The 14,854-nt window shown below is 44.7% G+C and overlaps 1 protein-coding gene across 3 annotated transcripts in view; it reads left to right on the top strand.

Annotated features, from left to right (window-relative positions):
- Positions 1–14,854, top strand: part of EPB41L4A (erythrocyte membrane protein band 4.1 like 4A) — a 536,698-nt gene that overhangs the window by 447,491 nt on the left and 74,353 nt on the right. For all 3 annotated transcript variants that reach the window (XM_033929128.1, XM_033929127.1, XM_033929129.1), the window contains one exon: positions 12,174–12,251. In XM_033929128.1, the coding sequence (XP_033785019.1) occupies positions 12,174–12,251 (78 nt within the window). The remainder of the gene's footprint in view (positions 1–12,173; positions 12,252–14,854) is intronic.

The following is a 14,854-nucleotide window of genomic DNA, read 5'->3' as shown; positions in this document are numbered from 1 at the left end:
GAGCCGCAGGCTCGCCTATTAATTAATGGGTGTTTGACAGCTCGTTTTGGCCTTCAGCGGGGTACTCGGCAGGGCTGCCCACTGTCCCCTTTATTGTTCTTGCTGGCCATGGAGCCCTTAGCCATCAAAATTAGAGGGTGTGACCATATCCGGGGGGTGAGAGTGGGGGGCCACGAATGTAAAATCAGCTTGTTCGCGGACGATATCCTTTTGTATTTGGATCAGGCTCCCATTCATCTTGATAGGGCTCTTGCAGTGGTGAGGGCTTTTGGGTTGCTATCTGGACTTCAGGTTAACTGCTCTAAGTCGGAACTTTTACTGCTGTCTGGGGGCCCACCGGAGCCGTGGCATGCGCTCTTGGCCATTCCGCCCAAGGCAGCGCCTATGCGGTACCTGGGTATTTTCTTAAGCACACAGTCTTCCGTTCTCTATGCGGAGAATGTTTTGCGGCCTTTGGAGGAGATAGGCAAGCTTTGTCAGTGTTGGAAGGACTTGCCGTTGGGCCTGATGGGCAGGATAGCATTAGTCAAAATGGTCATGCTTCCGAAACTGTTATACCCGTTGCAGACCATGCCAATTTGGTTGCGTCGTAGAGAAGAACTCAAATTCAAGTCGATTTCTCCAAGTTTATTTGGTGCTCCAGGGCTCCGCGAATTAGTATGGCGAAACTGATGTTGGATAAGTCTAATGGAGGGCTGAATGTCCCTGACATTCGTCTCTACAATGTGGCCGCGCTCATGCGCTGGATACATGAAGGGCACTCGGGATGTGAACGATACTCTCCGCCGGGATGGGTGGAGGGTTGGACTCACCCTTTTCAGTTTATGAATTTGCTCCATTCACAATCCGACCCCTCTCACCGGTATAGAGTTCAGCTGCAATCTATGTGGCCATTACGGCAGGCCTGGCGTTGGTGGAGGCGCCGACAGGGGCTTAGCCCCACGGTGTCTCCCTTCCTTCGTTTTCTGGGTAATTCCAACTTTCAGCCGGGCTGGGGGACTTCCGTGTTTCAGGGCTGGGCGTCTCGGGGTTGCACGGGCATGGTGCAGTTGCTTGAGTTGGACCCTCAGACTTTCCCATCCTTTTCCCAGGTTCAGCGGACCTGGGACCTCCCCAATCATTTTTTGTTTTCCTATTTTCAGGTCCGCCATTACTGGGAGATGGAACGTACTCGTAATCAGGGAGCATGGGCGTCTGGGAGGCTTGACACCCAATTTCACGCCACCCCGGCCTCTTTGAATAAGCTTTCACACTGGTATAAACTATTGAAGCTCTCGAGTCCCACGGATGGGATTTCCAGAGTGAGAGAGGCCTGGCAGGGTGATTTGGGTGTATCTATTGATGAGCATCAGTTTCAGGAATGTTTTACCACCCTTTATACTTTCAGTAAATCGGTTGAGTACCAGGACACTCAATTTAAACTCCTGCACCGCTATTACTTAACGCGACAGCGGGGAGCCAGCTTGGGACTCTGGGAAGATGCCACTTGTGTTAAATGCAAATGTCAGCCGGGCACGTACCTCCACTCTTTCTTGGACTGCTCTAAAATTACCCTCTGGAGGGAGGTGCTGCCCATGCTGGAGGCTATCCTTCAACGGTCGGTGGAGTGGGACTATGGGGTCTTACTACTGGGGTTGCAGGAGCCGCTTCTGGCACAGGGTTTGTCAGCCCCCCAGCGGCGCTTCATCTATAATGTCTTTCTAGTGGTTAAGAAAACAATTCTTTCTAGCTGGATTTCTGAGGCCCCCCCTGTCATTGCGCTGTGGCATGCCAAATTGCGGGAAATGGCCACCTTTGAACGTCACTGGTATGTGGGCTCCTCCAACTATGATAAAAGATATTATGTGGCTCTGTGGGAGAGCTTGTTGCGCTCGGTCTCTGCTCCGGAGCCAGTGCTCCCATGATCGACAGTCCTGGGTTTCTAGTCTCGGGGCGCGGTTCCCTTTTGGGGGTTTTCGGGAGTCCTATGCCCAATAGGGTGACCTTCTGCTTTCACTGCTACTTTTACTTCCATTCTATAGGCATTTTTCCTTTTCTTTCTACTTGACAGCTCTTCCCTCTAGGAGTGGGGGAGAGGGGGGTTGCTTGCTTGCTTGGGGGGGGGGTGAGTGTGTATGGGGGGTGATTGCTGCTGCTTGGTGTGCATGGAGTTTTGAGTTGGGCTAGGGGAATGTCTCCTTTGTTGGTGTTTGTGGGCGCAAGAAAAATAGGTGGAGTTTGCACAGACTTCGGGTGGGGATTTTTCCTGTGATTCTTGTTAATGGATTACTTCAGACCTCCTGATGTTTATGGTTTGTTTGCCTATGCCTGTTCTTTCTATATGTCATCTGATATCTGCTTTTATGCGCTGGCGTTGTTGCCACCTGACTGTATGTGTTGCTTCATTGTTAATAAACATATGTTTAAAAAAAAAAAAAAAAGGAATGGCAGTCAGACGCTGAACCCGTAATAACCCATGAAAGGTTGACAAGACTGCAAGCTGAACCCAAAGAGAAGACCAAGCCAAGCCCCTTGTCAGGCCATCCTGCAAGAATTCTAAGATGTTAGGCAGGGAAGCGCAAAAAGAGACCACTCTCTGCGCCGTACACCACTTCTCAAAGATACGCCAAAACCGCACATAAGCCTGAGAAGTGGAAAGTCTCTGGGACTCCAAGAGAGTGGAGATCACTTTATCTGAATATTCCTCCATACCTAGGCATTCCCTTTCAAGAAGTCGTAAGACAAAAGGGACCCGGATCGTACTTGGGAATGGGCTCTGAGTCAGAAGATTGGGTGAAAGAGGCAGAGGAAGAGGATCCGACACCAGATCCCGCACCAGATCCGCTGACCACGACTGTATGGGCCAATCCGGAGCTACCAGAACCACCAGGCCTGGATGACAAACAATGCAAATCAGAAAATAATAGTAAATATTGAACCTGGCCAGAACTGGGCAGACTTGCATGGTCTGTGTCTGTATATGGACGTATTAAAAAAAAAAATTTAAAAAAATAATAAAAAAATTTAAATTGAATCAGGTTGGGCAGACTGGATGGACCATTCGGGTCTTTATCTGCCGTCATCTACTATGTTACTATGTTACTATGGTGTAGGATGGGCTGGGGAGGGCTTCAGTGGCTGAGAGGGTGTAGATGGACTGGAGTGAGCTTTGACGGAGACTTCAATAGTTGGAACCTAAGAACAGTACCGGCAGAACTTTGGATTCTTGCCCAAAAATAGCTAAGAAAAAGAAGAACCCCCCCCCCCCCAAAAAAAAAAAAAATTTTAGATTGAATCAATTTGGGCAGACTAGTTGGACCATTCAGGTCTTTATCTGCCGTCATCTACTATGTTACTATTGTAGCCAGCACCAGAGCCTTCCAACAGGACTCCTCAATGCCCCTAGTGGCTACAGCAAAAATTGCACCGGCGTGTGACCCAGTATGGAGTCGCCCTGCAGGCATTGCATTAATATGAGTAAAACAAAAAAACTGAACCAATGCTCAAAGTTCCAGGTTTGGTTTCTAAAGAAAATTTAATGTCAGAATGAAACAGAATGGCAAAATCCAAAAAAACAATGTAACTTGCAAAACCCAAAGAAAAAAACGCCAAAAAGGAAAACTCTGGATGAGTTCAGGATTTTTCCTCCCAAAATGCCAATAATCTGCTCTGTGCTTTTATTCTCCACAGAGCTTCTGGCAATCAAGCTTCCAAAGCCTGCTTCTAGCAGGTTTCCAGAAAGTTCAGCTCCCTGCTATGATACACCAATGATCAATCAGCTTTAAATAGCAAAGCCTCCAGCTTATCTTTTAGCACTGCTGGGTCTAGGGGAGTGCCTCAAGTTTACCTGACCAAAAAGCACAAAACATCTTTCAAAATCCATCCTAGTTGTTGGTAAACTTCTCCCCACAAAAGCACTCCCAGCTTAACTGTGCAGATAATCAAAATAGAAAAAACAATCCCACAGTTAAGGCAGTCCATGCAACTGACGGAGTTAAAAAAACAACAATCTCAGACAAAACAGCAAACAAAAGAAAAACCTCACAACTCTTTGCTCAGTCTTTGCAAATGGTTGCCAAGCCTACTTCTATCGGCTCAGGGGCGGCAAATGGTGGTGTGGAACCAGCCTCTTCCACACCCAGGTCTATGGCATTACCCTAGCTTGAGCCAGCAATGCTCTACTTGGGAAGAGACCCGTGACTTCCCTCGCACCTCCCTTGCCAAGAGCAAACTACTGGCCCTGCTCAAACTGAGCCTGCTCTCACCTGGGCTTCTTTCTGGCTTCCACGGTGGACACTAGGGAAACCACAGGGACCAAAGCAGGCACGGAGCCTAACTGGTCACACTATGTAATGTGGAGTAGAACTCTGCCCACTAATGGCCACGGAGGGAACACATACAACAGCCCCTCCGTTGGCCATGATTGAACTAGAGCAGGGATGTCAAAGTCCCTCCTCGAGGGCTGCAATTCAGTCGGGTTTTCAGGATTTCCCCAAGGAATATGCATGAGATCTATTAGCATACAATGAAAGTAGTGCATGCAAATAGATCTCATGCATATTCATTGGGGAAATCCTGAAAACCCGGCTGTATTGCGGCCCTCTAGGAGGGATTTTGACACCCCTGAACTAGAGCATTCAAACCTTCGGCCTGGCCGTCTCTGTGACTACTGATGAAGCCATCTCTTGATCTACCAAGGACCAATCATCAGACTCACGTCAAGAACACACTCGGCCCACCGAAATACGTCCCGCAACACGAGCCCCCCACAAATAGCCGCCTGGATCCCCAAGGCAGAGACATCAAAATTCTGTTTAAGGAGAGTCTCCAACTTACGCTCCTCAGAATCACGTAAGGCAGAACCGCCCTCTACGGGCAAAGTATGCCATTTTGCAATAGCGGAGACCACCACATCCACCACAGGCGACTTCAAGGTAGTCCTATCCCCCTCCGGGATGAGATGCAAATGAGCCATGGAGAGCGAAAACCGAAATGGCGCCTTCAGCGTATTCCACTGCACCAGAACAATATCCTGAATATCTTGATGCATAGGAAAAGAGCGGGGTCTCAGGTGGTGTCTCCTCAAAGAATAATACCGAGAAGACCTGTTGATCAAATTTGGGAGCTCGTCTCTCTGAAAAAGGCGCACCATGGACGCCTCCTCGCTGGTAGCCAGAAAAACCAAGGCCCCACTACCAGCGGCCATCCCCTCAAGAGGATCCTGGAGGTCTCCCTAAGGGTCCAGGTCCTCATCCAGATTCACATGCTCCTCAGACCACAAGTCTTCATCCAAGGCCACACGTGGGAACTTGGACAAGGGAGGAGAATGAGGGAATGTAAAAGGAGTAGAGAGGTGCAAAGCCGCAGAGGGCAGGGAGGGAACAACCCCCCCTTCCCCTGAGACCCCAGGCAACCACAAGAACTAACAAATCGATTCTGGAAGAGATCAAACTGTCTATGTCACTTGAAGCCCAAATGATGAAGCTATGTCTGTCTTATTTTGATCACACCATCAGAAGACAGAGATCACTGGAGAAAGGACATCATGTTTGAAAAGATCGAAGGAGCCAGGCAAAGAGGGCGACCTGCAATCAGATGGCTGGACACGTTGAAAACAACCATGGGGATGACGCTGGAGGACCTTTCCAGACTAGCACAAAACCGATTTTTTTTTTTAGATCTGCAATTCATCAAGTCACTAGGACTCGAGCATGAGTTGATGGCACCTAACAACAGCACCGATGTGGCACATTCAGAGTGACAGGTGACGACATAACTCCACATAAAGGTTAATCTCTAAGGAGCTTATACCAAATTTACATTTAAATTCCTTCTAAAAATTTTGTAGCAAAAGCATTTATTTGGAACACTGGCCAGCTGTAGCTCTATTCTGCTGTCCAGATAGTGCAGTCACCATACTGGCCTAAAGTAATATGTATATTCAATGCCACTGCTTACCATATACAGTATACTTGAATATAAACTGAGATTTTTGGGCCCAAAAAATGACCCAAAAATGGGGGTCTTGGTTTATATTTGAGCCACCTTCCAACGATGGTGCTTTTTTCCTCGCCTCCCCACCTGATGAGCAACACTGTTATCCTCCACCCTCCCCCGATGACCGACACTGTTATCCTGCACCTTCCCCTCCAGTGACCAGCACTGCTATTCCCCCCTCCCCAGACTGACATTGCACTTACAGGCCCAATGCTCTGGAAACCGTCGCTGACACTGTGTACTGGTGAGGTGAAGGGCCTTGAGCATCTGCGCATGCTGAAGGCCTGCTGGCTCCCGTCATCTCCAGGATTCTCGGAGTCCAGCAAGCCTTGAGCCTGTGCAGATGATCAAGGCCCTTCACCAGTACAGAGCGTCGGTGACAGTTTTCAGAGCATCGGGCCTGTAAGTGCGATGTCGGTCTGAGGTAGGGGGGAGCAGATAGTGGAGGATAGGATTGCCCAAGCAACTGTTCTTCAATTCTCCAGCGCTGCCGATGGCCTCCTCTGTACTTCCTGTTTCCGCTTGGGTGTGGACCGCAGCAAAGGAACGGTGCAGAGGAAGCTAGCGGGCAGTGCAAGAGAGTCGCTCCCATGTCAGTGAGCTCTTTGTAGCTTTCTTGGTGAGGGGGCTTCAGAACCAGGTGGAACTGGGGGAGGGAGGGAGGAAGAAAGAAAGGATAGATGATAAATGGGAGGGACAGAGAGAAAAGGAATGGGGGCACATGGATGAAGGGGAGAGGAAGGAGATGGCGGCACATGGATGGAGGGAAGGGGAAGAGGAGGAAAGAGATGGTGCACATGGACGGAGGGAAGGAGAAGAGATGGTGCACTTGGATGGAGGGAAGGGGAAAAGATGGTGAGATGGAGGCAGAAAAATGGAAGAAAACTGAATATGAAAATCAGTGTCAAAAAAGGATGTAGGGCAAAAAGTGAAAGAAAAGAAAAGAAAGAAACAAATGCATAAGGAGGCCTTGGAAACAGCACAGATGGAACAAGATGACCAGAAAAATAAAATTGCCATAAAACAAAGGTAAGAAAAATTTTATTTTATTTTATTTTCAATTTAGTGATTGAAATTTGTAAATTTTGAAAATTTATATCTGGTTTTATATTTTGGACTGTTCAGGAATAAATGCATTTCTTTCTATTTCTTTTGTGGTGTACTGTAGGCAGAGTCTGGCATATTAGGGTTCTGTTTGTGTACAATAGTACTTTTAGTCTGTGGGTTTGTATTTTACTGCTGCGCTAACGGCCCCGAAGCCCATAGAGATTTAAAGGGCTTCTGGCCTGTTGCCGTACGGCAGCTGCTAGCGTGGCTTTGTAAAAGAGGTCGTTAAAGGGTTGGGGTTTTTTTTTCTGTTTTCTGCATGTGTGACTGAGGCCAGGTATTCTGATGGGGGTAGAAGTCCAGAAACTTTGGTTGGTGTCGAGGCCTCAAGTAGAAAAATATTTGTCAGCTGTCCTTCAGCGTTTTTGGACTTGAAATAGCCCTAACTGAAAAATTAATGGTTTACTTATGGCATGATCCCTGACAAATGACACTCACATACCCAGATTTTTAACCTCAGTTTATATTCGAGTCAACCTTTTTTCCTCCTTTTTGGGGGGGGGGGCAAAAGGTTACTTTGGTTTATATTCGGATCGGTTTATATTTGAGTATACTGTATACAGTATACCGAATATATGTAGTAATTTAAGCACTTGCATTTAAATTAACATGGTTATTGTTCCAGCTGAAAATCCAGCCCTTTGTCTTGTATAAAGTAATGCAAACAAACTGGATTCTTTGCAGGTTCTGATGCCTTTGATTGGTCCAGTATATCCCAAAATGTTATTGCATTTGAGCTTGTGAGGCTGTATGAAACTTTTCTTTGATAATAATTTTTTTTTTAAATAGCTTTTTCACATAACGCTAATTTATGTACATTAGCTAGAGAGGTCAGTTTTCACTAATAAAGCTATAATGAGATAATTTTCAAGCACCAGTCTGACCTCGTGTACAACTTTCTTCACATTAGTCCCTTATTTTCTAACCTCTGATACTCTCTCCTATTTAAATACTTCTTTGCTTACACCCTATGCTGTCTATTAAAATGTTTTATCACTCATTGTGTGGACATTATAATCTTTGTACTGTAATCTGAATATTTTTTTTCTACTGATGTAATTGTCCAGTGTTCTCCCTAGCATGTTTTAGTCGGGCGCTCCGCCCGGTTAATTTAGGTGAGCACCTAGCTGTCATCTCACATGACATTGTGAAATGATAGCCGCAGATCTACCTTTTTTACTCTCGGTAGACTAGATTGCGCAGAGACAGGAAAGCCGGCTCGCTATGGGACTTTGGTGATTGCTAAGCGTTTCTCTCCGATCCTAGTCTAATGAATTTCCTGTGAAAGTCCTTTCTGGCCCTGCGCAGGCAGCTCAATGTACACAGTCGCAGTGCTCTGTTTATTTACTATTAGTGGCGGGGACAGCAAAAATGGTGGCGTCCTCGCTGGAGCAGAAACTCTCCCACCTGGAGGCGAAGCTGAAGCAGGAGAACTGCGAGGCCCGGCGCAGGATCAACCTGAACCTGGAGATCAGCCCGCAGCGACCCTGACCTAATAAGGAAGGAGAAGCCGAGAGGCCCCGGAGTGGGGGAGGGGAAGAGGAAGGAAAGAACAGTGTAGGCTTCATTTACTTGCTGTTGCGGCACGCGAATAGCAGAGACCTTGGGTCCAGGGGGTGAGGGAGATGGCCTGTGCCTAGCTTTCGCTTCAGAGCAGTACCGCGGGGGTGGGTGGTGTTCTCGTGCTGTTAGAGCCCGTAGTGCAGCAGGCAGGGGGTTCAGAGCATTCAGAAATTCCCTACGTTCTCTTCTCTTCAACTTGGGGGGGCTTGGCAGCACTGGGGACTGGCATTGTTACAGTCAGAGAAGTGTTTAAATGCCTACCTCCCTTCCCCCCCCCCCCCCCCCCATTGCAAAGATTTCAGAAAGGTGGCTTTTTATAAAAATTCCTTTTTGCTGTGTTTGGGGGGGGGGCTGTTTGAGGTGGGGGGTGCAGTAGGAATGGAGAGGGACAGTAGTTAATGGGAATGGATAGCTCCTTCTTTTTTGGGACACACACACACAAAATGTTTCTGATGACCGGTGCAGTTCACTTTTGTATAGTGTGATATATGTTTTGTGCTTACTTGGATGGTTTTGTGTCTTTGTTTTGGTTATCAAGAAAAAATGTTGTCACGTAAAAATCCTTTTCTGAAATATAGTCAGTGGGGGTAGGTGGCTTCTAGCCATGGATGTGTCTAACTGCCAGAAAGAAGAACAGTACGCTGGAATATTCCTGTCAAATGTGAAACTTCTACCAGTCCCTAAACATTCTAACCAAATAACCATCTTGTAATCTTACTGGATATGACCAGAATGTCTCTTATTGTAATCCGCCTTGAACTGCAAGGTATTGGCAGAATAAAAGACACCAATGTAATAATGTAATGTAATACTGTGTGTCTTGGCTTCTTGGGTGAGGGAAAAGGGTCCGCGAAATCTCCTCTGGGGTAGCGGTCTATTTTTATTTTTTTAATCTTTATTCATTTTCAAACTTACAATAAGTGTGACAATATATTCAAACAAATTAACAATAAATATATAACTTAATAATCATCAATGGTACAAATGATATGCTCTTATCTCCCACCCTTTCATATCATATAATCAAATACCTTGTATGATTTGTAATAATAAATTACCCTGCCTACCCACCTCACAACTGAACTTGTAAATTCAAGGGAAAAAATGTCCTCTAATCAGTACAATATTTTGTTAATGGCTCCCACACATCTTGAAATTTCTTAAAACACCCTTTCTGTATTGCTGTAAATCTTTCCATTTCATATATATGACATAGAGAATTCCACCAAAAATTATAATGTAGTCTACTCCAGTTTTTCCAATTATAAGTAATTTGTTGAATGGCACCCCCAGTCATTATAAGTAATAATTTGTTATTATTTGAAGAAATCTGACTTTTTGCTCTCATTGCCATACCAAACAGCATAGTATCATATGACAGTGCCACTGGATTATCTAATAAACAATTAATTTGGTCCCAAATTGATTTCCAAAAAGCTATAACATATGGACAATAGAATAACAAATGATCTAAAGTCCCTGCTTCGAGATGACAGTGCCAACATTTATTAGACTTAGAGCTATCCAATTTTTGTAACCGAACAGGGGTCCATAATGCTCTATACAACAGAAAAAAACATGTTTGTCTCATAGATGCTGACACTGTACATCTCATCCTCCAAGTCCAAATTTGTGTCCATTTAGACACAGAAATTTGATGTTTGATCTCTATGCTCCAAATGTCTCTCAGACATTTGGTTTCTTTTTAATCAGTCCAGTTAACAATTTATACCCCTGTCGTGACCCAGGAAATCCGCCTGAAAGCATAGGAACTCCATACTATATTGATCATTAAGGTTTTTCCATTCAGGGAACCCCGCCTGAATGGCCTGCTTCAATTGCAACCATCTAAAACTTTCTGATCTATTGATGCCATATTTATGTTGCAATTGTGAAAACTCAAGCAGTTTACCATTAGACATAACAACATCCAATAAACGTATTCCTGCTTTCATCCAATGCTTCCAGGCGACCTTTTCTCCGCCTATTTGAATCTTGGAGTTTAGCCATAAAGATTGATTTGTAGATTCATGAATTGGAATAGTTGTTAAATTACTTACAAAATGCAATGTTTTCCATGTATCAGCTAATATTCTATTATCTTTACTGTATCTGGGCATTTTGATACTGAGTATATGACAAAGGCGCATTGTAGACATGAGTTGCCATTCTAACCACATCCAATCTAGGGGGTAGCGGTCTAGATACCTCTACTGGTGGCTTTCTCTGTGATTTTTTTTTCCTTGTGTCCTGTATGGCCGGATTTGTGGTGGTCTCGGTCTCCGTAAAGTGGTCAGTTTCAGGGTGTTGGGTATGTTGGGCTTAATATTTGGCCAGCTCTCCCTTAGGGTGAGGGAAGGGGGGAACTTGATATGCGCATATGGTATTATCCTGTTCCAGGCTTGATTAGCCAGAAGTATCTTTTTAAGGTGTAGAGAAGCCCTCCCCATTGTTTCTCAACAGAGATAAGAGGCTAAGAGCTACAAGGAAGTGTGAGCTAAAGCTACAAGCGGTTCATTGACAGTTAAAAGTGAGACTTGAGAGAAACTTTTTAGGTACGATACTTACCCCCTCCTTTACAAACCCATAGTACATGTTTTAGCGCCGGCAGCAGCGGTAACTGCTCATAGGAATTCTAAAACCCACACTAGGGTTCGTAAAGGAGGGGGTAGTGTATATGTCGCTAACGTAATGCGTAAAAAGAGTTAAATTCAAACAAAAATAATTTGCCAACTTTGATGGTTGGTTACAGGCTTTAGGGATATTTACTTCAATTGAGCATTGGAAAATAATTAATAATAATTAACTAATAAAAATGGTGCACATTTAGGGCTCCTTTTACTAAGGTGCGCTAGAGTTTTTAGTGCACACACAAGATTGGTGCGCGCTAGCCAAAAAATTACCACCTGCTTAAAAGGAGGCGGTAGCAGCTAGCACGAGTGGCAATGTAGCGCACGCTATTCCGCGCGTTAAGGCCCTAACAAACCTTTGTAAAAGGAGCCCTTAATTTTCCCCACCACCAAATTTCCCCGTTTCATCCCACCCGGCTGGAAAAAATTTCTGGGGAGAACACTGTTGTCTGTTTCTTATGTAAGACTTATTTTTGCTGTATACCATCTTGAGTGATCTCCTTCAAAAAGGCGGTAAATAAATACATATTGCTGTTTTCCAAAATGAGTAGGAAAGGTGGAGAGAATTTTTTTTAATAAGCCCACCAGATCCAAATACGATTCAAAGTAGTTTTCAGCACTTTTTGAATTGAGGTACAATATATACTATATTTTCCTGCCCTCAGTTCTCATTTATGAAGTCTGACCAAACCATCAGTATAATTGATAAAGATTCATTGAGATATCTAAGGAATCTTGAACCGATGGACGAGCTGGATTCTCTCCAAACTTTTCTGTACCATGCATTGACTTTGGGGAAGCAGAGTCATTCTGTTGACTGATTGAATTATTCGCATTTCGAATGCAGTTTCAAAGTCCGCAAGGCAATAAAACTCATTTGCTTATTTCTTTGCCTAGATCTCGATCTCGTTGCAATACAAGCAGCGGCAGTGAATCTGAGAACTCAAACAGGGAACATCGGAAGAAGAGAAACAGGTAAAGAACAAGTACTAGTGCTCACAGCTTGGGCATGAGAAAAACACAATGGGTCTGAAATTGTGTCTTTCAGTTATTGTTGTTTGATAGATCTCATATTTCTACTGAAGAAATGAGAAAAATTAATACTCAAGCTAGTACACGAGAAATGCGGGTGCTGACCCACAATCACATAGATTATATGTGCAATATATCCACATGCCTTGCTCCTTTTGTTAGGGGAGAATGGTGTTCCATAAATTGAACCTTAATACTCTTATTGATCTTAGGCACATTTTCTGTATGAACTGTACACCTAAGCAATCGTTTACAATAGACAAGGCATTTCCTGGTTAATTGACCACCAGGGAAGGTTAAAAGCCAGAGCGAAAGCTTCTCATCCATCAAGTGTTACTGGTTTTCTAAAATACATTTTTCTTGAACTCACTTTGTTGAGGGCGTTTAAATTTGTTACCTTCTCCTTCTTTAGAGCAGGGGTTGCGTTCTCACAATGTGCAGAATGCCACTCTGCCATTATGCACCCCTAGGGAACTAACTGGCAAGGAACTAACACTTTCAGTATTCTGTGTGGGTCTTAACAATTAGCACCTCAAAATGGGGAGCGGAAAGAAAGGGTGTTAACAAGCTGACAAAAACAACCTGCAGAGTTTATGTTGGAACATAAAGAAATGTCACAGGGCCAGTCCCATTGTTGGATTCCTCTGCAATTATAACAGGAGGACACGACAAGCCTTCCCCCATCCCCATTCATTCCATCAGATATCCATATAGAGCTCCAAGGAAAAATACAAGATCTGTGAGATTCCAACATTACTGTTAGTCTGTTTCGCATATCTACCCCACTGTTGCAGTATCTGCAGTAGGACATAAAAGTGTCTTCTAGAGTGAGATATTATCTGAGGCTTTCTTTAAACAGAGATAGACAATGCTGGTTTTAATGCTGCCCGATTCACTGATTCACTTTGGTGAATCAATTCGTTTGCTAGAAAAATTGGATTCACCGATTCAGTGAGTCCTGAAAGATCTCCGGGCCTCCTAAAGTGGCAGCAGCAATGGCGGTGTCCAATGGATAGAGGCAGCGTTCCTGGTCTGCCCTGTTGGGGCCTGCCCTCTTCTGCGTCACCGATGACATCACTGATGACGGAGCAGAGGGAAGCCCTAGCAGGCAAGCCACGAGCAGCCTGTTCACCGCTGCGTGTGCTTTCAGAGGCCCAAAAGTTGTGGTCTCATAGTAGGGGGGAGGTTAATCGATCGAGAAGTGCTGCTTAGGGGGATAGGTGGGAGGGAAGCTGCTGCACATAGGGGAGAAAGGAGAATGGAAGAATTGTTTGACATGGGGTGGAGGAGATGAAGGGAAAGATGCAACAAAGAGGTAGAAAGGGGTGAGAGGAAGAAATCTTGCATATGGTGGAAGGGAGGGAGACATGTATGGAGAAGAGAGAGAGAGAGAAATGTTGGACATAGAGTGGAGGACAAGAAAAGATGGTACATGGGGAGAGAGAAAGAAATGTTACACATCATAATAGAGGAGAGGAAGGGAGAGATGCTGCATGGAGGAGAATAGAGAGGTTTGACTCAGGGCACAAGGCAGGGAGAGAGAGATATGGTAGACAGAGGGAAAGAAACAGAAATGTTGGAAATGGCAGTGGAAGGGAAGGTACAGAGATGAAAGATGAATGGTGAGCATGGAGAAAAGAAAACGGCAAATGGACAGGAGACTCTGGTGAGTGAGTTAACAGAAGACAAACAGAAACCAGAGCCTGGGACCAACATGATTTGAACAATAAAATGACCAGAGAACAAAAGGTAGAAAAAGTAATTTTATTTTCTGTTTTGTGATTACAATTTGTCAAATTTGAAATGTGTATCCTGCCAGAGCTGGTGTTAGACAGCGAGCATGAGCTAGGACCTGATAGAGAGAGGAAAAGTTTTTCTTGTTTTGTTTACACCACAGTACTGGCCTGGGGTTGGAGAGGGGAAAGGTGGGTGGGATTGGTTAAGAGGCTACAAAAATAAACCCGCCAGGCCGTTTGTAAAAAACAAACAAACCAGCCCATTGGGCAGGAAAAGTGAATCGAATCCAATTAAAAAAATCAATTCAATAGATCAAATCAAAAAATTTTCCCCTGAAATGGGCAGCACTACTAGTTATGGATTTTCTCTGCTTACCTCTTTCTCAAAAATGTCTATCTTCTCCCCAGTGTATTTCTTTGATCTGTCTACACATGATTTATCATAGGATACTGGGGCAAAGTAAATCTAAGAAAGTGATTTTGCTAACCTCATTGTCCTTTGTGATATGAATGTTTCTTCTCTTAATAGCTGATGGCAATAAAGTTTTTCTGCCCAAGTGTTCACGGACTTAATTATAGCATTTGTATTTCAAAACTGTGCTCATATTTCTGGTCCTAGGACTTGGATAGATAATTTATAATTAAAATAAGATTATACAGCTATATGAGAGAATTACACTTCTCCCTCCGTATTCGCGAGGGTTAGGAGCAGAGCCGGCCCGTGAATAGGGAAAAATCATGAATAATTTTTTGGGCCGGCTCTGACCCACCCCCGCCTTCCTGCTGCGTTCCGGACCTCCCCCAACCATA

Source organism: Geotrypetes seraphini, chromosome 1, assembly GCF_902459505.1.
Source record: "Geotrypetes seraphini chromosome 1, aGeoSer1.1, whole genome shotgun sequence".
Lineage (NCBI taxonomy): Eukaryota > Metazoa > Chordata > Amphibia > Gymnophiona > Dermophiidae > Geotrypetes > Geotrypetes seraphini.
The sequence above is the reverse complement of the archived record's forward strand: the minus strand, read 5'-3'. Positions and strand labels throughout refer to the sequence as shown.